General features: G+C 40.0%; 1 protein-coding gene across 1 annotated transcript; it reads right to left on the bottom strand.

The window, feature by feature from the left end:
• Positions 1-238: 238 nt before the first annotated feature.
• On the bottom strand, positions 239-25711 carry LOC120536992 (tripartite motif-containing protein 16-like). Its single transcript, XM_039765579.1, has 6 exons — positions 25062-25711; positions 24791-24886; positions 8279-8512; positions 7940-8099; positions 7726-7782; positions 239-2020 (listed from the first exon to the last, which is right to left on the bottom strand). Exons 1-6 carry the CDS (start codon positions 25635-25637, stop codon positions 1482-1484), a joined length of 1662 nt encoding a protein of 553 aa, XP_039621513.1. The 5' UTR covers positions 25638-25711; the 3' UTR covers positions 239-1481.
• Positions 25712-26507: the final 796 nt, after the last annotated feature.

The raw sequence follows: 26507 nt of genomic DNA on the forward strand, positions 1-26507 counted from the left end.
ACATGCATTCAAATCAGCAAAATTACAAGGGGACGCACATTTTTGCACAGCCAGTTTTTCACATTTGATTTAATTTCATACAACAAGGTAATGCGTCACTAAAAATCTTTGTTCAGAAAACACCCCAGTACTCGGATGTTCCTAGGAAATGAAAGACATTCCTAGAACTGTTATCTTTTTTGTTAAAAATTAAATTATTATGCAGTCAAACATTTTCATATGGCTGTATCTATCTATATATGTATATCTAACTACAGTATATTATCATGCTAATTACACTAAAATTACTATCTATGATAGATAGATAATTTTATATCAGTTTATAGAGATCGGTTTTCATTCTGTTGCACAGTCTTAAAAAAGCAAATGAAATCCACTGTGACTCGATGTTGTATAACAATAAAAACACAACCCTTACAAACAAGTGAACATCTTTTTATAGGCACTGTAATTTAATGGCTCAAAAGTGTACGGAAGAAAAAAACTACACACATGATCAGACGAAGGAATTAGCAATACATTAAAGACCAGGCTTAAATGAAATTAAAAACAGTTTTCATAGCGCACCCGTTCTGTGCTAACCTTTACAGATACACAGAACAAGTGTTCATGTATACAGTGCCTTGCAAAAGCATTTACTGAACATTCTCTAAATAACAAACTGTACACTGAAAATGTTGGTCACTATGGTATTTTCCACCTCAAAGCACTGAAACTCCAATCCCCAACGTGACCTTGCTTTGTGTAAAAAAAAAAAAAAAATGAAAGGAGGAAAGAAAAAAAAAAGGAAATATGCTTCTTGCTTAAGAAATCCCCACATGTTAATATTTGCAGCAATAACAGCTATGATCCTTTTGGGGTTTAGTACTGTATATCCCAGCTTTGCACAACAAACCATGCTTATCGTAACAAATGAAAGGCCCTCAGGGACAATGAGAACATGCAGGCCTCACACTGAAACCACTCCATCAAACGAGATGATGTGAAGCTACCTGAACACATCACCCAACTGAAAGAAGTGTTACAAATACGTTTAAATTTATTGCAACCCCTATAACTTATATTAAGAGCTTCATCCACTGGTTCTGTGAGAGGACTAGCTGAGTGTAGTTTAGGTTCATGTTTATAAATACAAACACAAACCAAAATTAAAAAAAAAAAAAAAATGTAATGCAAGGTGTATACAGGAAGTAGAAAAATATACATACACTATTTAAATACTAATATAAACTACGCAAATTTAAAGCAAAATGACAACTGGCAATGAGGAAGAAACACATAAAATTATTGCCAGTACAGAGTCCATCTACCTTAGGCTGACCAAGGAACTGACTACCCAGGGGACACTCCTTCTACCACTCAAGTTTTCTCGACTACCAATTTTGGAATTCTCTGCCCTTTAGCTCAAAATTTACAACTTCATCCAATCAGCAAAACATTTACATGGTTAAGGGATATTAGTCTTGACCAGACTGGCTCAGCTAACAGATTGTTATACTAGAATCACACTTTGATTCAGAATCCCCTTTATGAACTCGAAAGCCTGGATAGACAGGCTCAGTGAAGTTGGTCTGGAATTTGTGCAGGAGGTTCATTGTCTCGGAGATACTATAAAATGAGAGGCAGCCACTGACACAGTCCAGATATACACCAATCCTGGAGCAGCGAGGTGCAGAGATCCTACACTCCCAGTTACTGTGAAGAGCACGGTAGAAGGTACTGGAGCAGGATAAGCCCCACGACTTGTCGTTATACCCCAGTCGACACTCGTCCTCCTTTCCTTTCCTTCGGATGCTTTTGTAAGAGACCGCTATGGTTACTGTCCTGCTCCATTCCACTTCCCAGTAACAGCGAGTATTAAAGAAACCCTCTCTGCAAAGGACTTGAGAGTAACAGTCAAATCTCTCAGGATGGTGAAGATGCAACAGAGTCCGACTTTTCCATGTTGCTTTTCTGTTTCCAGAAAACAGATGAAGGTGTCTGTTTGCTGTTCTCGGGTCTAAGGTGAGCGAGCAAGAATCTACATAAAAAGAAAATGACAGAGGAAATCTGATCAGTACATAGTCCAACTTATCCTTTATTTATTATGACCATTATACAGTATCCAAATATAAAACAGAATAACAATTTCTCAATCCAATTTTTCATCACGGAGTTATGGTGAGCAAAACTCCATTACAAAATAATTTCTTGGATGAGATACCAATCCAGTACATATATCTTCTTTTCACACAAACACAGATTTACCAATACTGCCTTAATTTCCAATTTTTTTGATGACATGAGTTTACATACATAATACATAACATGTTTATTTCAACATAAAAAGGCAATTTGTAGCAGTGTCCGGTTCTCATAATGTAATCAGATAACTTTACTGCACTCATATTGCAATATGAGCACCTAGCAAGAATGAAGCACATCTTCTACAATTCTGTGATGGCCAGTGCTACTGTATTTTCTTTGCTGTGGTGTGCTGAGCTGGTACCATCACTTCAAGAGAGGCCCACCGAATCAACAAAATAATTAACAGGGAAGGCTAGGATATAGGACGCACTATGGCTCCCCTGGAGGATGTGGCAAAGGAGAGAATTAAAACAAAACTGAGTGCCATTAAAAACAATGGTGCACATCCTCTCTCAAATACACCAGAACTGAGGAAGAAGTGCGTCAAGAAACATGATTGGGGCTCCTTTATACCGACAATATGCCTGCATAATGCCTCATGGGGACTATAGCTAACAAGTCAACGGTTTTCTTTCTTTTTCAAATTTCTCCCTTTTTAGTCTTTCTATTGTGTTTTTATACTGTATTTATTGATTTATTTTAAAGATCTTCTCTAAAAAGCCAAGTTTCCCCCTGGTAACAAATAAAGTTCTAGCCACCCGTATATATAAAACTAGACTGCAAATGTTGTGCTGTAATCGCACACACAGATCTTCCACAACATCTGGCAGAGCAGTGGACTGAGCAACTGGTAAACCCTACTCATACGCTGCTGGCAGTTCTGGGTTCATTACTACTTCTGGTGGGAGTTTCTCCTGTCCAGACACAAATTCTGGTCATGCCCTCAGTACGCAGATTGACAAGCAAATGAAGTTATTTTTATTATGCAGTTTAAAAATCATATATACTGTAACTATGCACATTTTATGAAAGTGTTTTAAATTAAATCCATTTTATATTCAGTGTCATAGTATTATTCCCTGCTTTGTAGTCTTGTTTGCTGTTAGCATCAGAGGTAACATACAAAATTGGATTTCAAGTTGGTTAACATAACATACAAAATTGGATTTCAAGTTGGTTAACAGGCAGGACACAAAGTTCATGGATAAGAGGAGAATGCTCATCAGTGGAGTATCTCAGCACCTCAGCTTTTTCTCATTTAAATTAATGGCATTGATTCTGGTATAATTAATACACTTTTGAAATCTGCAAATTATTCTAAAACTGCAGGGTATAGAAAATACTGATTAGGCAGCAAAAATAAATCAAACAGACTTGAAGAAATCTTCAGAACGGGACAAACACTTGAAAAATGCAGTTTAACATAGACAAGTCACACTGAAAAATAAACATTGATTATAAATACAAGATGGGGGACACTGTCCTACAAAAAGTCACCTCTAAAAAGGATTCAGGATTTTATACTCAATGTTTTTCATCGTTTAAACAATGTGCAGAAGCGCTAAAAAATGCTAATTAAAATGTTAGAATAAAAGGTGTTGAATATAAACCAAGGGATATTATGCTTAGACTATATAACGAATGCTTCCAAACTTTCTCCCTCCTTCTCTCTATACAGTGGTGTGAAAAACTATTTGCCCCCTTCCTGATTTCTTATTCTTTTGCATGTTTGTCACACAAAATGTTTCTGATCATCAAACACACTTAACCATTAGTCAAATATAACACAAGTAAACACAAAATGCAGTTTTTAAATGATGGTTTTTATTATTTAGGGAGAAAAAATCCAAACCTACATGGCACTGTGTGAAAAAGTAATTGCCCCCTGAACCTAATAACTGGTTGGGCCACCCTTAGCAGCAATAACTGCAATCAAGCGTTTGCGATAACTTGCAATGAGTCTTTTACAGCTCTCTGGAAGAATTTTGGCCCACTCATCTTTGCAGAATTGTTGTAATTCAGCTTTATTTGAGGGTTTTCTAGCATGAACCGCCTTTTTAAGGTCATGCCATAGCATCTCAACTGGATTCAGGTCAGGACTTTGACTAGGCCACTCCAAAGTCTTCATTTTGTTTTTCTTCAGCCATTCAGAGGTGGATTTGCTGGTGTGTTTTGGGTCATTGCCCTGTTGCAGCACCCAAGATCGCTTCAGCTTGAGTTGACGAACAGATGGCCGGACATTCTCCTTCAGGATTTTTGGGTAGACAGTAGAATTCATGGTTCCATCTATCACAGCAAGCCTTCCAGGTCCTGAAGCAGCAAAACAACCCCAGACCATCACACTACCACCACCATATTTTACTGTTGGTATGATGTTCTTTTTCTGAAATGCTGTGTTCCTTTTACGCCAGATGTAACGGGACATTTGCCTTCCAAAAAGTTCAACTTTTGTCTCATCAGTCCACGAGGTATTATCCCAAAGGTCTTGGCAATCATTGAGATGTTTCTTAGCAAAATTGAGACGAGCCCTAATGTTCATTTTGCTTAACACGGGTTTGCGTCTTGGAAATCTGCCATGCAGGCCGTTTTTGCCCAGTCTCTTTCTTATGGTGAAGTCGTGAACACTGACCTTAATTGAGGCAAGTGAGGCCTGCAGTTCTTTAGATGTTGTCCTGGGGTCTTTGTGACCTCTCGGATGAGTCGTCTCTGCGCTCTTGGGGTAATTTTGGTCGGCCGGCCACTCCTGGGAAGGTTCACCACTGTTCCATGTTTTTGCCATTTGTGGATAATGGCTCTCACTGTGGATCGCTGGAGTCCCAAAGCTTTAGAAATGGCTTTATAACCTTTACCAGACTGATAGATCTCAATTACTTCTGTTCTCATTTGTTCCTGAATTTCTTTGGATCTTGGCATGATGTCTAGCTTTTGAGGTGCTTTTGGTCTACTTCTCTGTGTAGGCAGCTCCTATTTAAGTGATTTCTTGATTGAAACAGGGGTGGCAGTAATCAGGCCTGGGGGTGGCTACGGAAATTGAACTCAGCTGTGATACACCACAGTTAGGTTATTTTTTAACAAGGGGCAATTACTTTTCACACAGGGCCATGTAGGTTTGGATTTTTTCGTCCCTAAATAATAAAACCATCATTTAAAAACTGCATTTTGTGTTTACTTGTGTTATATTTGACTAATGGTTAAATGTGTTTGATGATCAGAAACATTTTGTGTGACAAACATGCAAAAGAATAAGAAATCAGGAAGGGGGCAAATAGTTTTTCACACCACTGTACATCTATCTGTATCTATATATATCACTCTTTATATATATCCATATATATCTATATCTCTCTCTCTATGTGGCTTCTTTGCTGCCCTTTCTGACATCAGGCTATCCTCCAAAAGACTTCACCACACTGAGAGCGCAAATGCACTCCCACCTGCCTGCTGCCATTCGTGAGCAAACTCTGCACTGGTGGTGCCTGCAACTGAGTTAACTTTAGGAGACGGTCCAAGCGCTTGCTCGACTTTCTTGGGCGCCCTGAAGCCTTCCACAAAACAGCAATGGAAATTTTTTTTGGGGGGATTAAGCTCATTTTCACGGCAAAGAGGGACTTTGCAATTAATTGCAATTCATCTGATCCCTCTTCACATTCTGTAGTAGATGCAAATTGCCATCATAAAAACTGAAGCAGCAAACTTTGTGAAAATTAATATTGGTGTCATTCTCAAAACGTTTGGCCAAGACTATAATGCTAAGGAGGTAAACCTTGTTTATCTCTCCGAGTTCCAAAGACTGGACTTTACGAGGGTCTTTGTGCAGTTATCAGACTTCATTTAGTATTGAATTGTATCGATTCTTCTGTCTTAGACTAATTATTGATTGTATTTAAAGAAAAGTTAAAATCTGACAGAGACACATTTGTGAATGAGACAGAGAGTCTTCGAAACAACTGACATAAGGATGAGTGCCACATCATCCAAAATTTGACATTATAAGGATTAACTCTGTGAAAAGAATTTAATAAACAATCACCTTTAAACTCAAGAGAATACATACAATGTACTGTAAAATAACATAAAAAAATAAATGTTTGAAAGACACACTGATTTCACAATGCCAAGTACTTCTTAAAGCCTGAAGATAAGTGCACATTTAGCTGTTGCTGACCTAAAGCTGAAAGCCCTGTTCAGACTGAACCACTGTATGAATTATTCTATTCATCTTTCCATTTTATCAAACTCAGTAAATCCAGTACATGGTTGCAGAGAGGATGGAACTTATCTCAGCAGCATCGGCCACAGCGCAGGAACCAATATTGGTCAAAAACACATCCATCACAAAGCACATTCATGCAGGGCCAGTTTAGGTTCATCAATAAACCAAAACCATTTCCATGCGGTGGGACCCAGGTTCAATTCCCGGGTCCTCACTGCGTGGAGTTTGCGTGTTCTCCCCGTGTCTGTGTGGGTTTCCTCCGGGTGCTTCGGTGTCCTCCTACAGTCCAAAGACATGCAGATTAGGTGCATTGGCGATTCTAAATTGGCTCTAGTGTGTGCTTGGTGTGTGGGTGTGGGTCCTGCGGTGGGTTGGCACCCTGCCCAGGATTGGTTCCTGCCTTGTGCCCTTTGTTGGCTGGGATTGGCTCCAGCAGACCCCCCGTGACCCTGTGTTCGGATTCAGCAGGTTGGAAAATGGATGGATGGATGGGAACCAGGTTCAATTCCTGGATCCTCACTGCGTGGAGTTTGCGTGTTCTCCCCGTGTCTGTGTGGGTTTCCTCCGGGTGCTTCGGTTTCCTCCTACAGTCCAAAGACATGCAGATTAGGTGCATTGGCGATTCTAAATTGGCTCTAGTGTGTGCTTGGTGTGTGGGTGTGGGTCCTGCGGTGGGTTGGCACTCTGCCCAGGATTGGTTCCTGCCTTGTGCCCTTTGTTGGCTGGGATTGGCTCCAGCAGACCCCCGTGACCCTGTGTTCGGATTCAGCAGGTTGGAAAATGGATGGATGGATGGGAACCAGGTTCAATTCCTGGATCCTCAATGCGTGGAGTTTGCATGTTCTCCCAGTGTCTGTGTGGGTTTCCTCCGGGTGCTTCGGTTTCCTCCCACAGTCCAAAGACATGCAGGTTAGGTGTATTGGCAATTCTAAATTGTCCCTAGTGTGTGCTTGGTGTGTGTCCGCACCCTGCAGTGGGCTGGTGCCCTGCCCAGGGTTTGTTTCCCGCCTTCTGCCCTGTGTTGGCAGGGATATAGCAGGTTGGATAATGGATGGATGTTCTTTGAATGTAGTTGAAACATGACGACAAAGTCCAACCTCTAACCAAGTAGGAATTCAAGCACAACCTCCATATGGCAGCAATGCTAGCTAACCCCAGGACCAACAAAGCCAGACATTGCATAAAGAACAAATTTTAGTGAAATTAACAGGCATTTACTGAACCTTTTTACAGTGGAAACAATGGGATTTTGCTTAAACAATTTGAAAATCTGGTTTAAAAACACGCAATATTTGCTATAAATATGCTGTCTTAGGTTTCTACATCTGTACATATCAATAGTAGGTTTTTATTTTGAAAGTTTAACAAAAAAAGACAAGTCTTACATTTTAAGAAGTCTTCTCGTTTCTGTGGCTCTGGAGGCACCATAACATAAACAGGGGCTTCACATGACAACAAAAAAGAGGAAACAAGAATTTGCTCGTTATAAAGTTACTCTGTATTAACTTTGAAAGTTTTAGGAACTTCCCAGACTAGTCTGCTCTTCAATTCTAAATAACTGTCCAAAGCACCTGAAATATTATATTAAATAATGCTCACTTGTTTTAGTAATTTTTGAGAAATTCCACTGACTGATTTTTAAAAGATTTTCTGTCAGCTGGGACACTTGCTTCCGCAGGTCCTCAGTGGAGAAGTCTTTTGTGACAGTAACTTGGAGCGAATCTTCATTTTCAGTCAGAACACTGATAAACGGGAAAGTCTACAAAATATGTTACCAAACAGGGAATTAGTCAAATTAATGAATATTGAAACCAAATCATTTTAATAACCTATCACCACAAAAGATAAAGTGTACAACAAAAGGTAACAGTAACCTAACCAGTAAATAAATTTAAACAGCAGGTCTTGAAATTTCTTTTTCTACAACAACACACTGACCTGGAGGAAGTGGATGTGGTCATTTGTCTCAGAGAGTCTGGTCAGTTCAGCATCTCTGCTCTTTAGCTCTTCAATCTCCCTTTCTAGCTGCTCCATGACTTCTTCAGTCTTAGTAATCTCCATCTTTTCAAGCTCTCTAATGCGGTCCATCACATTGCTGCGGGTGTCTTCAATGCAGTGGATCAGGCTGGCAAAGCTGTTCTCGACCTCAAGTGCTTCTTGATCAGCAGACAACTAAATAAAGAGTGCCATCATTATGATTAGTCAGTTTAGGCAAGTGTTGGTGCACAGACTTTGAAAATAATAAGAATTCTTTTTTATTATTCATTTTACTTTTTTAGAATCAGTGAAATTATATGTGAGAAACTTGAAATGGCAATACGAATTACATTTTGGTGAACCTGAGCTATTCCTTATAGCTATAGAGTCTAAAGTTCAAATCCTGACTTGGTCGTCATCATCTTAGTGAAGTGTACACATATTTATCTCCACGTCTACAATGGTTTTTATTAGGTGTGTTCACGTTGTGCCCCGACACCCAGGAGGGCCAGAGGAGGGCTTGTGCCTCCTCCAGACCGCGAGGGGGCGTCCGTCCTGGTTATGTTGGGGGCCTTGGGTACAGGGCTTGGAAGCCCAGCCCTGTAGGGACCCGTGGCCAGCGCCAGGCGGCGCCCCAGTGCCGGAATATCCCGTGTGGTCCCCGGCCGGGACGCCCAGGAGGACCAGAGGAGGGTTGAGCCTCCTCCAGACTGCAAGGGGGTGATCGTCCTGGTTGTATTGGGGGCCACGGGTAGCCCAACCCTGTAGGGGCCCGTGGCCACTGCCAGGCGGTGCCCAGGTGCCTGAGGAACCCTGGAGCCCAGCACTTCCGCCACACCAGGAAGTGCTGGGGGGGAAGAGAACAGGAGACACCCGGACGGCTTCGGGTGCACAACCGCACTTCCGCCACACAGGGGTGTGTCCAAAGGAGAGTGCGGGAAGCAGCTGGAGCCCATCCGGGTTCCCATTTAAGGGGCCGCCTCCCTCCAATCATTAGTGGATGTCAGGTGGAAGAGGACAGAGCTGGAGAGAGGACGGGAGGCGGCCAAGAGAAAGGCATAGTGACGGAGAGGCCTGGACTTTGGGGAATCGGTGCAAGAGGCTCTGGGGTTCGTGCACTATAAATATTGTAAAAATAAACGTGTGTTGGGTGAACTTACGATGTCCATCTGTGTGTGTCCGGGTTCAAGTTCACAACGTATTATTCATGAAGCACCTACTGTGGTAGCCATGTCTGCGAATCTGTCTAAATTAAACAACTCCGCTCCCAGTGGACCAATTTTGCTGAAATGTATCACACATATTCTTCAGGGAAATTTCTCAAGGCAGTTCAATTTCATTGACATATCTCAAACAGACTGTGCTGTAGAAATTTTTGAAATTTTAAAATTGTCCATTGAAAAGCAATGGTGAAGTTGCAAACTCATCTATCTTACAACAGAGAAACAGCCTGTGCGACTTCAACTATGGTTTCAATTTTACCTTAAACTTGCATATTTTGCATCTTTTTATCTTTTACTTGTATGACAGCCACTAGGATCCCCACTACAAGATAGGCAAAACTCCACGGGAGACGCGCACTCAAGCTGCTCAAACAGAAGCACACAAAAAAAGTCACCTATCAAAATGAATGGGCTTAGACTGAATGAACATTTCCTCGGTATTTACATTAACTCTTTGAGGGCTGGATATTTTTTCCCAAAAAACACACAAAGCAATGGATCCACACATAAATCAACATAAAACATCTGTTGCTAGTTGCTGTGGCTGCCAAGTTCGCAGTCTCTTATGGCTTGAGATGCTCATGGGTGGCATGACAGCTGGCAGAAATGAGTGGCAGGTTGGCTGCCCAGCTGTTTTTTGTGTGGCGCTGGGAAACGACAGCGGCAGTCGCGGTAGCAGTGCAACGCAATCTGGTTTGTATCTCTTGTCATTGTGAGTGAAGGTCCTCCCAGGCGAACATTGCCGTAGGCACGTCAGCTACACCAATGTGTTCAGCACCACAATTAGCTGGAGATCGATCAGAGAATGCCGGTACCTCACTTTCGGTTTCGATATCGTTCTCCAGACTGCTTGCATCAGAATCAGAGTCTGACAAGTCAGAGTCGAATTCAGCAATAATATGCAAAACATTGTCCATGGAGTATTTTACTTTGTGTATTTTCTTCAATCTCTCAACAGATGTCAATATTTGCTATTCACTACTGACAAGTGAAGGGAATCTCTGTTAAACCAATAAAGTTAACTTTCTTTCTAGCAAAGAGAGTCGAACTAAAATGTAACGATGAGTTCTTTCACCATTTACAGTTGATTACTGCTCGCAACCCATCCTGCTGACGAAAGTCAAAATCTGCTCTGAAAGTATTATAGTATAAATAACCCCACAGCTGCATAATCTGAACATTATTATTGTAAAACAACAGACATTACTAACCTGCAGCTAAAAGGTCTTTGAAATAATTAATCAAGTATGAAGATACAACTTTCCTAGGTGATATAAAGATAGTATGGGGCTAGAAAGGGAACTGCAGTTTACATGTAAGCAGAAGATCAGAGCCATGGGGCATATAACAGGGACTGTGCTGTTGTATTTAGTTTGTATATTGCTTAAGGGGCAGGTTGTGTTGAAAATCACAAACTAAGACGAGAACTACAGCCATGGCCACGCTGAAAGAGTAGATTAGCAGTATAATGTATGACAAAGAGTTGGGGTTACAGCCTGAACAGCCATTATCTTTCAGTGTACCTTGAGACGGGTATTAAAACCTTTAAGATAATGGTCACCTTTGGTATTCCTATTATAAAACATATCATGTTCTTAGTTGTTTACATAGTTTTATGAGTTACTGAGTTTTAACTAATAATAATAGCTTGATGGGGAACTTATTTTAGGTGTTTTGCTTCTTTCATGGAATAATATTGATTTAAATTTCAAGCAGTATTGTTAATTTTCTTATCACTGTTAATTTTATTTTATGAATTTTACTTTACTATTCCTAGTTTAACTAGTTTGTTTAATTAGGTTAATTAGTTTAACTGAGTGATGTGATATTGTTTCTAAGGTTGGTAAAAGGGAGGCTGTATTGTTGGGTGCTTATTAGGGATTTTATCTTTTTGAGACCCCTTTTGTTATTATTGAAAGAAAAAAAAAAACTAAATTAGTCACAGACTTTCCACAACAATTAACAGCACCAAAATAAATGACATATTCACATCTCCCGAATTGGGATCTTCTGTGTATGAAAGCTATTGAGCTTCCAAAAGCCTATCTGTGCTCTGTTTTTAATTACATGACATTGTAGCGTACTGTTAAAAAGCACATTAAAATGCAATCTATTAAAAAAAAAACATATATATAACTGCATTCTATTATCACGGTTATTTTGAACACGACTCATTGCTACCAAAATATTTAAAAAACAAAAATATAACATCTACCAATTGGGGGAATGAGGGTATGATCTGCAATTCCTGTACATGTTTAGTTAAAACAATCCCTCGATATATGAAATGTGTGTGCATGCTTAAACTTAATCTTTCCCTTGATATCGCGCTTCGACTTTCGCGGCTTCACTCCATCGCGGATTTTAAATGTAAGCACATCTAAATATATATCACGGATTTTTCGCTGGTTCGCGGATTTCTGCGGACAATGGGTGTTTTAATTTATGGTACATGCTTCCTCAGTTTGTTTGCCCAGTTGATATCATACAAGGGACGCTATTGGCGGATGGCTTAGAAGCTACCCAATCAGAGCACGTATTACATATTAACTAAAACTCCTCAATGATATATGATATGCTTCCCGCACTGTGCTTGATTATTTGCTTTTCTCTATCTCTCTCACTCTTTGCACAGCTTCGGCATATTTAAAAGCATGTATTGATTTTTTTGATTGTTTGCTTTTCTCTCTCTCTCTCTCTCTCTGACATTCTCCATTCCTGACACGCATTCTTTGAAGAGGAAGATATGTTTGCATTCTTTTAATTGTGAGAAAGAACTGTCATCTCTGTCAGGTCATGGAGCACAGTTTAAACTTTTGAATAAAGGGTGTTATTTCATGTCTAGAGGGCTCTAATAATGTGTAACAGTGTGGGAGAGTTTATAAGGGCTTAAAATATATAAAAATAACCATACAAATATATGGTTTCTACTTCGCGGATTTTCATCTTTCGCGGAGGGTTCTGGAACGCAACCCCCGCGATCGAGGAGGGATTACTGTATATATTAAAGTTGGAATACAGTTGTAGAATAGAATAGCTGTTAAATGCAAACCAAAATTAACTCAATGCAATGTTCTAAGAAACAGAATTGCTTCTGCCAGATCCTCTTTAGTCTTTCAACACTGACTTGAGTGGGTGGCATTGCTGCTACAGTTCTAGCCACATCACTAATAATCTCTGGATCAACAAGGATGGCTTCTTCTACAGTCAGATTCAATGAGTGATCATACTTTTCAACTAATTTTCTCTGTACTATAAAAAAAAATCTTGGGAAGGCAGAGTAGGGAGACAAGACGTGATCTTCTCAGAAGACAATTTGAAGTCCTGCAAGAGACACTTTAACTTGCTCCCAGCTCTTAAAACAATGACAAGCAAAACACACAGCTCACAGCAGATGATCTGACCACTTCTCCTTGCGTGTACAGGCTTTAAAATGAATGACGGGCAGCGCAATAGCAGCTGCCCCCCCAAAAAAATGCATACAGTGCAGTCCATAAGTAAAGTTATTGCTCTTCTATATCCTGTTGTTTGCTTTGGATTGGGGGGGGACTTTGCCAAAGCATCAATGTGCATCAATCATCTTAACCATTATACCTCTTTAGTCCTTATGCTGAGTGACAACAGGAAGAGATTCCATGTGAGCTAGTATTGAATTATTTTTCTCACCAGTAAATGACAGTTCTTTAGCTTTTACCATACTTTAGTATACAACAAGCACAGCAGGGCTTGACAGCACAAAGGCACACACAATAAATAAATCATGGGAATGTTTTAATTAAAACATGAACGCAAATTGTAAAACATTCTCGCAATTTACTATTTTCCTTCTACCAACAACCTCTCTGGGGCTCCGGAGATAACCCATTCTGATAAAGTAGACAAAAAAATGTGAAATGATCCAAATTTCGTATTACCCTACTTAATCGACAAATGCACCTGAACGTTACGTCATGTGTAAATTTTCTAACTTGTTTATACAATTCCATGCAAAGTCTGGACACCCCTAGCCAAGTTTCCAGTACATCTGAACAATTTAGACGAGAACAGCCCATTCAGCCCAACAAACCTCTCCAGTCCTAGCCACTTAATTCTTCTAAAAAAACATCGAGTTTTAAAAATCTCTAAAATCCTAGTGTCTACCACACTACTTGGTTGCTTATTCCAAGTGTCTGTGGTTCTCTGTGTAAGGAAATACTTCATAATGTTTGTATGAAATTTACCCTTAACAAGTTTCCAACTGTGTTCCTGTGTTCTTGATGAACTCATTTTAAAATAACAGTCTCGACCCACTGGACTGATTCCCTTCATAATTTTAAACACTTCAATCATGTCTCCTCTTAATCTTCTTTTGCTTAAACTGTAAAGGCTCAGCTCTTTTAATCTTCATAACTCACCCCTGTAGCCCTGGAATCAGCCTAGTCACTCTTTTCTGGACCTTTTCTAGTGCTGCTATGTCCTTTTTTTTTTTTTTGCACATGCTTTATATTGACTTCACCTGTTTCTTGTCTGGTACAAATCTTGTAATCGATATTTAACCCACTTCCTATTGTCCAAATGACTTGAAATATTGCACACTTACTCACTTCCAATGACAATACATGAATCAATAATCAGTTTCACGAATTGGTCAATCAAACCATGTTAATTAAGAAATGAAATTTTCATATGAAGAATAGCTCAAGATTTCACCAATAGATGGCGCAAGTAACGGATAGAACTAAAACATACCCAAGACTAAAAGGTTAAAACTAATTATATATATATATATATATATATATATATATATATATATATATATATATATAATTATAATAAATTATATATAATAAATTAAATAAATAAACTAATTAAATATAATAAATAATAATTATAAATAAAAGCGTGGGCGCTTTTCATCAATCAACATTCAAAAAACACTTCTAAAAATCTTATCAAAAGCAGCCATCTTTTATTTGGAGAGTGATGTATGAGAGACTTATTTTTTTACTTTTTAGTACACTTTTTTTTTTTTTTTTATTAATTTTATTATGATCCATACAAAGCAATCAAGTTTTTACAAAAAAGAAAAATTGAGTGTTTTTAGTACACTTTTTAATTTAATATAAGCGTGGTTTTTAAAAAGTATTTTTTTAGATAGATAGATAGATAGATAGATAGATAGATAGATACTACTTTATTAATCCCAAGGGGAAATTCACATAATCCAGCAGCAGTATACTGACACGGAGCTGCTGGAAAGGCTGCCACTCGGATGTGGCGCCGGAAATTATATTTGTAGCTTGGAGACCAAAACAGCCGAGTACTCCAGATGAGGCCTCACCAGTGTGTTATAAAGCTTGAGCAGAAACGTCTTGCTCTTGTACTCCACCCATCAAGGCGCTATATAACCCGACATTCTGTTAGCCTTCTTAAAGGCTTCTGAACACTGTCAAGAAGTTGATAGCGTCAAGTCTATTACGACTCCTAAATTCTTCTCATAAGGTAGACTTTCAATTTTCAGACTGCCCATTGTGTATTCAAACCTAACATGTTACTTCCTACATGTAATACTTTACTAAATTTACTGACATTAAATATCATCTGCCACAAATCTGCCCAAGCCTGTAACCTGTTCATGTACCTCTGTAATGATTTAACGGATTCCATATTATCTGACAATACACCTATTTTGGTATCACCTGCAAACTTAACCTACTTATTACTTATATTCCTATCCAAATCATTATATATATATATATATATATATATATATATATATATATATATATATAAACTGCTCAAAAAATTAAAGGAACACTTTGAAAACACATCAGATCTCAATGGGAAAAGAAATCCTCCTGGATATCTATACTGATATAGACTGGGTAATGTGTTAGGAACGAAAGGATGCCACATCATTTGATGGAAATGAAAATGATCAACCTACAGAGCCCTGAATTCAAAGACGCCCCAAAAATCAGAGTGAAAAAATTATGTGGCAGGCTAGTCCATTTTGCCAAAATTTAATTGCAGCAACTCAAAATTGTACGCAGCACTTTGTATGGCCCCTGTGTTCTTGTATACATGCCTGACAACATCGGTGCATGCTTCTAATGAGATGACAGATGGTGTTGTGGGGATCTCCCCCAGATCTGGACCAGGGCATCACTGAGCTCCTGGACAGTCTGAGGTGCAACCTGGTGGCATTGGATGGACCAAAACATAATGTCCCAGAGGTGTTCTATTGGATTTAGGTCAGGAAAGTGTGGTGGCCAGTCAATGGTATCAATTCCTTCATCCTCCAGGAACTGCCTGCATACTCTCACCACATGAGGCCAGGAATTGTCGTGCACCAGGAGCCACTGTACCAGCATAGGGTCTGACAATGGGTCCAAGGATTTCATCCTGATACCTAATGGCAGCCAAGGTGCCTTTGTCAAGCCTGTAGTGGTCTGTGTGACCCTCCATGGATATGCCTCCCCAGACAATCATTAACCCACCACCAAACTGCTCATGCTGAATGATGTTACAGGCAGCATAATGTTCTCCATGGCTTCTCCAGACCCTTTCACTTCTGTCACGTGCTCAGGGTGAACCTGCTCTCATCTGTAAAGCACAGGGCACCAGTGGTGCATCTGCCAATTCTGGTATTCTATGGCGAATGCCAATCGAGCTGCATGCTGCTGGGCAGTGAGCTCAGGGCCCATTAGAGGACATGGGGCCCTTGGGTCACCCTCATGAAGTCTTTCTGGTTGTTTGGTCAGAGACATTCACACCAGTGGCCTGCTGGAGGTCATTTTGTAGGGCTCTGGCAGTGCTCATCCTGTTCCTCCTTGCCCAAAGGAGCAGATACTGGTCCTGCTGATGGGTTATGGACCTTCTATGGCCCTCTCCAGCTCTCCTAGAGTAACTGCTTGTCTCCTAGAATCTCCTCCATGCCCTTGAGACTGTGCAGGGAGACACAGCAAACCTTCTGGCAATGTACATATTGATGTGCCATCCTGGAGAAGTTGGACTACCTGTGCAACCTCTGTAGGGTCCAGGTATCGCCTCATGCTACCAGTAGTGACACTGACTGTAGCCAAATGCAAAACTAGTGAAGAAACAGTCAGAAAAGATGAGGAGGGAAAAATGTCAGTGGCCTCCACCTGTTAAACCATTCATTCCTGTTTTGGGGTCATCTCATTGTTGCCCCTCTAGTGCATCTGTTGTTAATTTCATTAACACCACAGCAGCTGAAACTGATTAACAACCCCTCTGCTACTTAACTGACCAGATTAATATCCCATAAGTTTCATTGACTTTATGCTATACTCTGATTAAAAGTGTTCCTTTAATTCTTTTGAGCAGTATATATATATATATATATATATATATATATATTAAAAACAGCAGGGACCCCTGCTGGACACCATTCTAAATGTCAGCCAGTTCTGATAAGGTTCCTCACACCATAACCCTCCGTTTCCTGTGCCTGAGCCAATATTACACCCATCTGCAGTACAAACATCACCCTGAGCTCCCACTTCTTTTAGTTTGATGCCCAACCTCTCATGTGGCACCTTATCAAATGTTTTCTAAAAGTCCAGATAATTAATATCATATGGTCCACTGTTACTTCCTCATTGAATTCCAGCATGTTAGTAAAACATGACCTCCCTCTTCTGAACCCATGCTGACTGTTCAGTAAAAAATATGTAATTGGATCAGCTGTGTCCAAACTTTTGCATGGAACTCTAAAATCCAGCTTCCTCCCAAATTCCAAACACGTGTGCAGTATAATTTGGCTAACTGGACTTCTATGAGTTGGTGTGAATGGATAAGCATGTTCAGTGTTTGGGAAAGGAAGCAGCCATTTAGGAGACGAAGAGAAAAGGGCAAAGGATGGGCTCATTTAAAATGGTCTCTACTGTGACATATAGAGAGAAAACTGAAATTCTTTCTTGCATATGCTATTTAAAATGCAACATGTCACCACTCTTTGTGATTAAAGAGAATAAACAACTTAATGGAATGTCTTGCCACTGGACACCTGAATATTATTCAGACCAAAAGACAAGCAGCAACAAAGGTATGCTTCTAGCTTTGAACAACTGTACTAATCTTCTATTATACAGTGCATCCGGAAAGTATTCACAGCACATCACTTTTTCCACATTTTGTTATGTTACAGCCTTATTACAAAATGGATTAAATTCATTTTATTCCTCAGAATTCTACACACAACACCCCATAATGACAACATGAAAAAAGTTTGAGGTTTTTGCAAATTTATTAAAAATAAAAAAATTGAGAAAGCACATGTACATAAGTATTCACAGCCTTTGCCGTGAACCTCAAAATTGAGCTCAGGTGCATCCTGTTTCCCCTGATCATCCTTGAGATGTTTCTGCAGCTTAATTGGAGTCCACCTGTGGTAATACACTACTGTGGCTGTCTGTTTGTCTGTCCAGGATTTAAAATCACCTGTAGCTCGCAAATCGTTTGACTTATTGACCTGAAATTTCGTACACATATACTACGTAATGTCTACTATCCGCTATTGGGGTGATGATTGACCTCCAAGGTTATTCCTCTTTTTATCTTTATTTAATTTTACTGTAGAATCAACTCTCGGCAGCAGGGCGGTCGTATGGTGCATGCGTATGGGCGCCATTCTCATTCCGTATCACCTTCGCCCTCACTTCCCCTACCTCTTCATATCTTAAATCATTCTTGAGGCAGATTAAGTGAAAAATTAAGGAAAATGTACAAGTAATTGCAACACAAACACTGACTTAATCAGTTTTAACGCAAAAAGATGCCCGACGAAAAAAGAGAAGAAGCGGGCCACTAGGGTGGAGAAAAGAAGATCTGCTCAGAAAGGAGCAAGCACCATCAATCTCTGAGCAAGCGAATGATAAACACACAGAGAAAGAAGATGAAAACTAGGAATAATCAAGTCAAGTATATTTGTGCAGTCCGCCGTTACTGGTTGTTTAATAAAATATCAACCCCACATATAAGTACAAATAGATGAAACGGCAGAAGAAGATCTCCAATGTTCTAAGTTCAAATTCCAGCTTGGGGACAAGTCTGTGTGGAGTGTGTTCCGATTGTAATAAGGCCAGAAAATTCTCTGAAGGATACATGCAGACTGGATAAGGCCTGCATTGGCCTGCATTTAGCAACTACAAGTTGAAAGAATGGGCATGAAGCCCAGAAGTTGGCTGTGAGTTAATCAGACATATTTCTTTACAAACAAATGGAAAAAGCTGTAAGAATGTTTCTTCTATAACTGAGGAAGATTTTAAAGTCTACTCGGGAGGTAATGTGCAATTAGCTCACCAAAGACAGAGAGCTGTTCTGTTTAATTTCTCCTAAAACATAATGTAGAACCTTCGCATTTCTCTCAACCCGATGAATGTACAGGATTAAATGTACATCCTTCCAAATCCTGCACTGTTACCTTTACATTTTCAGATTATGCCTGACACAGGACGATTTTTTAAATCACAACTATATTGAAAATGAGACTTCACATGTAACCCAGATTTCACATTTGTTTTTGCTTTCACTACAGGAGAGCACACACGCTACAAGATTATGCTTACAAAGAACAGCACACATTAAAAGGTTTGAACTCAAGATAGAAATATGTCTTTGAAACATGGATGGCAATTGAAGGTCAATCTCATTCAGCAGATGCAAGTTTTATCGTCCTTGCAAAACATGTCCATTGATTTTTCATTATTTTATGTAGTTTCCGTTGCAAAATTACAACTGGCTTGACCATCTTGTAATCATTCACAGAAGGGACACAACTTTATGACACAGTATATAATAAATTACTCTATATAAACTCTACAACAGAAAGATGATCTCAATTAAAATAGAAGTCAATACACAAAAGTCAGAAGGAACCACCATAGTTTGTATTTTTTTAAAAAATGGATAAAAAAAAATGTATGTACGTGGGGGAGTCAAGCTAAAGTAAGAAAATGGGATTTATTAGAAAATGGAACGAACCTTAACAGAACCGATAAAAGACATTTCTCAATGTTGTCTCCACCCTTCTCACTTCACTTGTACCACCTGCCTGGAAGTGCTGGGATTCCAGAAGAAGAAAAGGTTTTGTCTTGTCCTCACAACCACTTGTGCACCACTTTCTTCACGCTGTCATCAACGGTCCTGAATCGACGACCACCCAGATATTTTTGAAGCGGCCCAAAAAGGTGGAAATCACACAGTGCCAAATCTGGCGAATAAGGAGGAAGTGGCAATACCTCAAACTTCAGTTTCTCCAGACAAGCCTTGGTGTTCTTAGCAGTGTGTGTCATCGTCTTACAGCAAAAAGACTCCTTGAGACAGCAGTCCCCGCCACTTGGATCAAATAGCAGGCTTGACATTGGTTTCCAGCAAGTCACAGTAACTTCCACTAGTGACTGTAGTACCCCTGCACGAGTTCAATACTTGCATGGACTGGGTGTTCTGGGGGTGCAGTGGCTGTGGTACATCTGTTGGTGAAGAAAGATTCACAGATCTTGACTTTGCCAATGACACTGTGATCTTCGCGACATCACCACCTACTCAAAGCATCATGATGCACCAACATTGATGGACTGAAAGCCAGAAGTCTACGTGACCATCATCATCAGATACTTCCATGAAAACCCTAAATGCAAAGAGGACTGTTTGACTTATGTTAGATAGATTGCCCAGAGGGGACTGGGCGGTCTCGTGGTCTGGAACCCCTACAGATTTTATTTTTTTTCTCCAGCTTTTGGAGTTTTTTTTTGTTTTTTCTGTCCAACCTGGCCATCGGACCTTACGTATTCTATGTTAATTAATGTTGACTTATGTTTATTTTTTATTGTGTCTTCTATTTTTCTATTCATTTTGTAAAGCACTTTGAGCTACATTTTTTTGTATGAAAATGTGCTATATAAATAAATGTTGATTGATTGATTGAATGGTGCATCTGAGTGAGGAGTCCAAGTGTCTGGGCTTGCGAGCATCCTGGATAAAAACCATGATCCAGGCCTTTAATGACCTCTTGGGCACAGCCATCAGCAGTGTGTCTGTCTGCAGGGTAATGTTGACCTCGTTGAAAAGTTACTTAACTTGGAAGCGACATTCATGTCTCTGGTGACTCTTCTAAAGAAGTCAGTAGACGGATTGGGAGAGCTTAGTGGGTCATGAAGTCATTAGAAAGGGGAGTGTGGCGCTCCCGATATCTTTGCAAAAGGATGAAGGTCCATGTCTTTAGAGTCCAGGTGCTCCCCATTTTGCTATATGACTGTGAGACACGGACACTATCCAGTGACCTGAGACAAAGACTGGTCTCCTTCAATAATGTATCTCTTCGGAGAATCCTTGCTCATGGAGTTGCAAAATGAGGCACATTACATGCATTGTGAGGGTCTACAGCAACGGCTGCAGCAGAAAGTTGGTCATTTCCAGAACGTGGGACTGGATCGCGTGTCTGCCTGGGGGTTGCCAACTGGGATCCCAAGGTGTCCGTCATGTGGTGGGTGTATCAACATGTTGCACCACCACATGGCTCCCCAACCTGATCTGACCTGACACTCATTTTTTGGTGCCTATTTTTGTATAAAAAACAGATGTAGAGGAAGTGGCTTTAGAACTGGAATGGTTTCCTGAATGCTGCTCAGTGGCAACTTACTACTTGTAGATGTTAGTATGGGTAACATGCAAAAGATGAATTTCCCCATTAGGATCAATAAAGTGTAAACTCAAGTTGACAAATTAGAACAAATAAATAAAAAATAAAAAAACCTCCTTAAAAATGGCTTGTATCCCTAATGAAATACTTTTCTACACAAAACAAAAGAAAAATTGGAGAGTAACAAAATGAAACACTAGTTGCTTAAAGTATTTGTACAGGCTTTTTGTAAGGGATAAATGCCAGTCTACTGCACTGAGGCATGCCCTGTTATAATGCTGCCCCCTCTACACTAAAGACCCTCTATGATGGAGCACTTGTACCAGGGACAGAGAGATTATTTTTTGTCCGTATAACTGAGCTTTGGGAAGTTTGCATCGTGGCGTGCTTCCACGACTGAGTGTCTGGTTTTAACAGCCATTTCAGTGCCACTATCTTATTCGTCTCGAAGAGCTACAAACTTCTCCCACTCTGATGTGTGACTCTGGTGGAGATGCTGGAATAAGTCTGTCATGCTTCTACCTTTAGTTGCCATAAGCTTTAGTCAGACATCACCAAGACCAGTGGTTTAATCAACGCAGATTTAACAAAACAGAACCACTTTCAAATGAGTGAGTGGGCACTGCCAGTTTCAAAAGCAACCTCCTTGTTTGTTTATACATGAGCTGCTGTCTTGTTACTATGTGTCTGAGTGCGAGGGAGCAGGATGGTTTGACAAAAACCTTCTCCAGTGTTCTGTAATCACCCAGGTTAAAGTGAATCTATGTTTTCATTTTTACACATTGTCCCAAATGAAAAATTTGAATTGATTTATTGAGTTAATCAACTCTAGATAGTACATAGCATGACTGATATTGGTGTATGGTTTTACGCAAAAGGTTATACAATTTTTATTAATTTAAAACACCACTGGAAGGGAAGTTAGGGAAAATCTCTATGATTTCCTTGGAAAATAGTGTATCGAGAAGTATTCGGTTAATTCCAAAACTAAAAGTCAGAAGTAGTTGAGTACATAGACAGAGGTGCAGCTTACTTGCCCCTGGGAAATTCTTTGAAATTAGCAGACACCTCTGCACAAATAGACTCTAGAATCAGGACACATTATATATGCTATGTAATAATGTCGCATTTTTTAGAATGTCATGATTGAAGATGCAAAACAGCTTTGGCTATAGCAGGAACTTGCGCGAGTCCAGTCCCTGGTGTTTCACATTAATCCACTCCACTGTTTTATAAAAACAAATGACGTTTATTTTCCATGTTATACATTTCCACGGTCAAAATGAAACTCAAGACAGACACAGTAAGAAAACTGTGTGTTTCCAAAACCCTATTAATCCACACAAAAACTGATAATCACTTCCTAGTTCCCATAACTCCTGCTACCCAGCACCCCTTCTCAAAGTAACAATGCCCTATTACAACTAAATAATTATTATCTAGCTATATTCTTAATATATAAACTAATCTTGAAGTACAAATAAATTGAATATATTTTCAAATTAACTGAACATAAAAACGTTAATACAGAACTTGGCTCATGCAATGATTTTTGCTCATATTCAATGCAACATTGTCATTTTTTTTTTTACCAGAGATTTATTGACCATTACAGTCAATTTTTTCCCCTGCACTTGTTCCACGATCTCAGTTCTGACCACTCATTTCCACCTAAATTAAAGTAAAAACTTCCACAGGTTTTAAGTCACATCCCACAGGTCCTGTTCCAAAACACACCTCTATTTCAGAGTCAATGAAGGGACCCAAAACTTAAACCCATCCAAATTAAAAGAGTAAAGATAAGAAAAACTGTTCATAATACTGGGGCACTTTTAGCAACCCCTCTCAGCCTGCTAGCATATCTGTGAGCTGCAGGGTCAAAATGGAGCATCAATGGGAAGTCCACACAATCTAGGCTTAGGCTTAAAAGCAGCGATTGCTAAAAATTCGGACATGCGTGTCAGTAGGCTTTGCGTCCTAGGAACCAAGTTACCCAAACTATTCTATAACGTTTCAGTAGTTATCATTTATTATTTATGATCTTGATTTATTAAGCATCAGGAGTGGGCAGGAGGAGGAGTATTGGAACCTAATCAAGGACTTTGTTAAATGTTGCCACTCAAACCACCTACAACTGAACACCAGCAAAACCAAAGAGCTGGTGGTGGATTTTAGGAGGACCAGGCCCCTCCTGGACCCCGTGATTATTAGAGGTGACTGTGTGCAGAGGGTGCAGACCTATAAATACCTGGGAGTGCAGCTGGATGATAAATTGGACTGGACTGCCAATACTAATACTCTGTGCAAGAGAGGACAGAGCCGACTATACTTCCTTAGAAGGCTGGCATCTTTCAACATCTGCAATAAGATGCTGCAGATGTTCTATCAGACGGTTGTGGCAAGCACCCTCTTCTACGCAGTGGTGGGCTGGGGAGGCAGCATAAAGAAGAAGGACGCCTCATGCCTAGACAAACTGGTGAGGATTGCAGGCTCTATTGTTGGCAAGGAGCTGGACAGTTTGACATTCGTGGCAGAGCGATGGGCACTGAGCAGGCTCCTGTCAATCATGAAGAATCCACTGCATCCCCTGAACAGGATCATCTCCAGTCAAAGGAGCAGCTTCAGCGACAGACTTTTGTCACCGTCCTGCTCCACTGACAGACTGAGGAGATCGTTCCTTCCCCACACTATGCGACTCTTTAATTCCATCCGGGGAGGTAAATGTTAACATTATACAAAGTTATTATCTGTTTTACCTGCATTTTTATCACTCTTTAATTTAATATTGCTTTTTTATCAGTATGCTGCTGCTGGAGTATGTGAATTTCCCTTTGGTATTAATAAAGTATCTATCTAATTATTTACCACTCTGATGCTGATCTTTCTTATCATAAAATAGGTCATTATGATTTCAATTGACAAGAAGAATTCATAATTAATTGCATAATTAAGGTATTTGAGGGCTCCTCTAGAGTGCCTCTTTCTGTTACACGATTTGGCTCAAAAACTAATCAGTACATTGTAATCTCCTAACAGGCTAAAGTTTTGAGTTTGGTATTTATACATGCAGCTGTTTTAGCTCTAGACCATCCTCAAGAAACTGTGACACACATTGAGATATTGATATGTTCGGTATCAGGGGACCCTAAAACGTCGAGATCTGCCGAAAATTTGAGATCGAAATTTTTGACGAATCTAAAGCTAAAGCTTTCACTCCTTCCTCATAGATGATAGGTTACGTTGGGGAAGATGCAAAGCAAAAATGACCAAAATTCATACTCTCATAACATATAATCAGACTAATTCAATTCAGGTTCATCGCAGGCTTAAGTCTAACCCACCAGCATCAGGAACCACTCATATACAGGCTACTCGCACAGATTCACAAAGGGAAAATATGGAATCACAAGTCAATATGGCGTTCATATCTTTGGAGGAGATGTGGTAGGCGCACCAGTGTACCAAAGAACAAGCAAACACCACATGGACAAAGGCCAGGTGTACGATTTGAACTCGAGCTTCTGAAAATTCTTTTAATTACGACGAAACAAATTTATTTATACTTATGAAATATTTGTATTTTGAATTCTGGTAATTAGAAAGTACCTTAATCGAACCTAAGGATTCTTTCATTTCTTGAATTTTGAGTGACCTCTCCAGGATTCCTTCTCGAACTTCACATAGCTTTGTATCCACATCATTCTGTTTGAAAACAAAAATCAGTTTAAAAGCTGGGGAAAAAAGTTGGTGGCAATCACAAAAAAGAAACGAAACACAGAATAATTTCAGAATCTGAGACTTGAATATTTTATTGTGGTTGCAACTCATTATTTCAGCTTCTTTATATACTTCATACAAACTCATTTAAACTCCTCACCTGTTTCTCCGCTCTTTCTGTCTCAGGGGTGGTCGCATCGTGACTCCTGTGCTCTGTTGCAAAACAGACATAACAGATGCAAGTCTGATCGTCTCTACAAAACAAGTCCATTGGTTTTTCGTGTTTTGTGCACAGTTTCTGCTGCAGATTTACAGCCGGGTCGACCAGCTTGTGATTTTTCAAGAGGGCTTTTTCATAATGGGGTTGGATGTGCTTCTCACAGAAGGACACCAGGCACGTGAGACAAGACTTCACTGCTCGGGACTTCTTCTCGGTACAGAAATCACACTCTGATTCTACTGGGTAATTTTCACTGCTTGGTAAACCGAGTCCTGTTGTTTTAAACTGCTCGATAACTTCCGATAGCAGGGTGTTCTTGCGCAACACCGGCCTCGGAGTGAATATCTCACGGCACTGTGGGCAGCCGCTCTCGCCTGTCCGATCCCAGTAGTTTGTAATGCACTTCATGCAAAAGTTATGGCCGCATGGAACCGAAGCGGGATCCCTCATGGTGTCAAGGCACACGGAGCAAATAAACTGGTCCTGCAGTACTAATAAGCCTGCTTCTGCCATCATGTTTTGATACGAGTAAGCGAACACGCCGGCCTACACGCATTCAGGATCTGAGGTAATAACGTGAGATTTCCTGCTTCCCGACGACTGCAGATAGGAGGGATTTGGCTCAGTAACCTAGGCAACGGGGACGCAGGACTGTGTAAAAACATCCGAGGCACGCGGAACTGCACTGGCGGTCATCTGATTTTCGTGTTGCTTTGGTGACAGGGGGTAACACGTGTCTCTAGAATACCTTAAAACGTTAGTTTTTAAAGTTTAATCGCAGTATAGTTAAAATGCCGAGGTTTTCGGAATTAATGTATTTGTATATACTTTTCAACCGAAAACTTTAATAGATCACACATGTTCTACTAATTAATTGTTCACACGGATCCGTCCGTTATCCTAGGAAACGTTTGTTAATGCTGTGCTACTTAAATAGGTAGCAGGTGACCGCTATAACGTCTTATATACAGCGCTCCTAGTAAATCAAATTACCTCCTCTTTACTGGAATTTTCAACAAATCATTAGTTCCCTGACGCTTCAGACAAGCCACAGTCATACCAATCTAAATATAATTCTAGATAAGAAGACTGCACGACTGCAGGTCTGTTGTTTTGGCATCTGTGATCATGAAAACCTTTCTAGAGACTGGTGTTAGCTTACCTGAAGGACGTTGCACTTCTCCATATTGGATCTTCTGCAGTTTGCCTACCTTGAGCAAACAGGTCAGTGGATGATGCAGTCAATAAGGGGCTGTACTACATCCTGTAACATCTACACAACCCATAGACCTATGTAGGGATTCTGTTTGGGGGCTTCAGCTCTACATTTACTGCAATCCCAGAACTCCTCCACTCTCAATTCACCCAGCTTTCTATTCCTGCCTT

Source organism: Polypterus senegalus, chromosome 10 (assembly GCF_016835505.1).
Source record: "Polypterus senegalus isolate Bchr_013 chromosome 10, ASM1683550v1, whole genome shotgun sequence".
NCBI lineage: Eukaryota > Metazoa > Chordata > Cladistia > Polypteriformes > Polypteridae > Polypterus > Polypterus senegalus.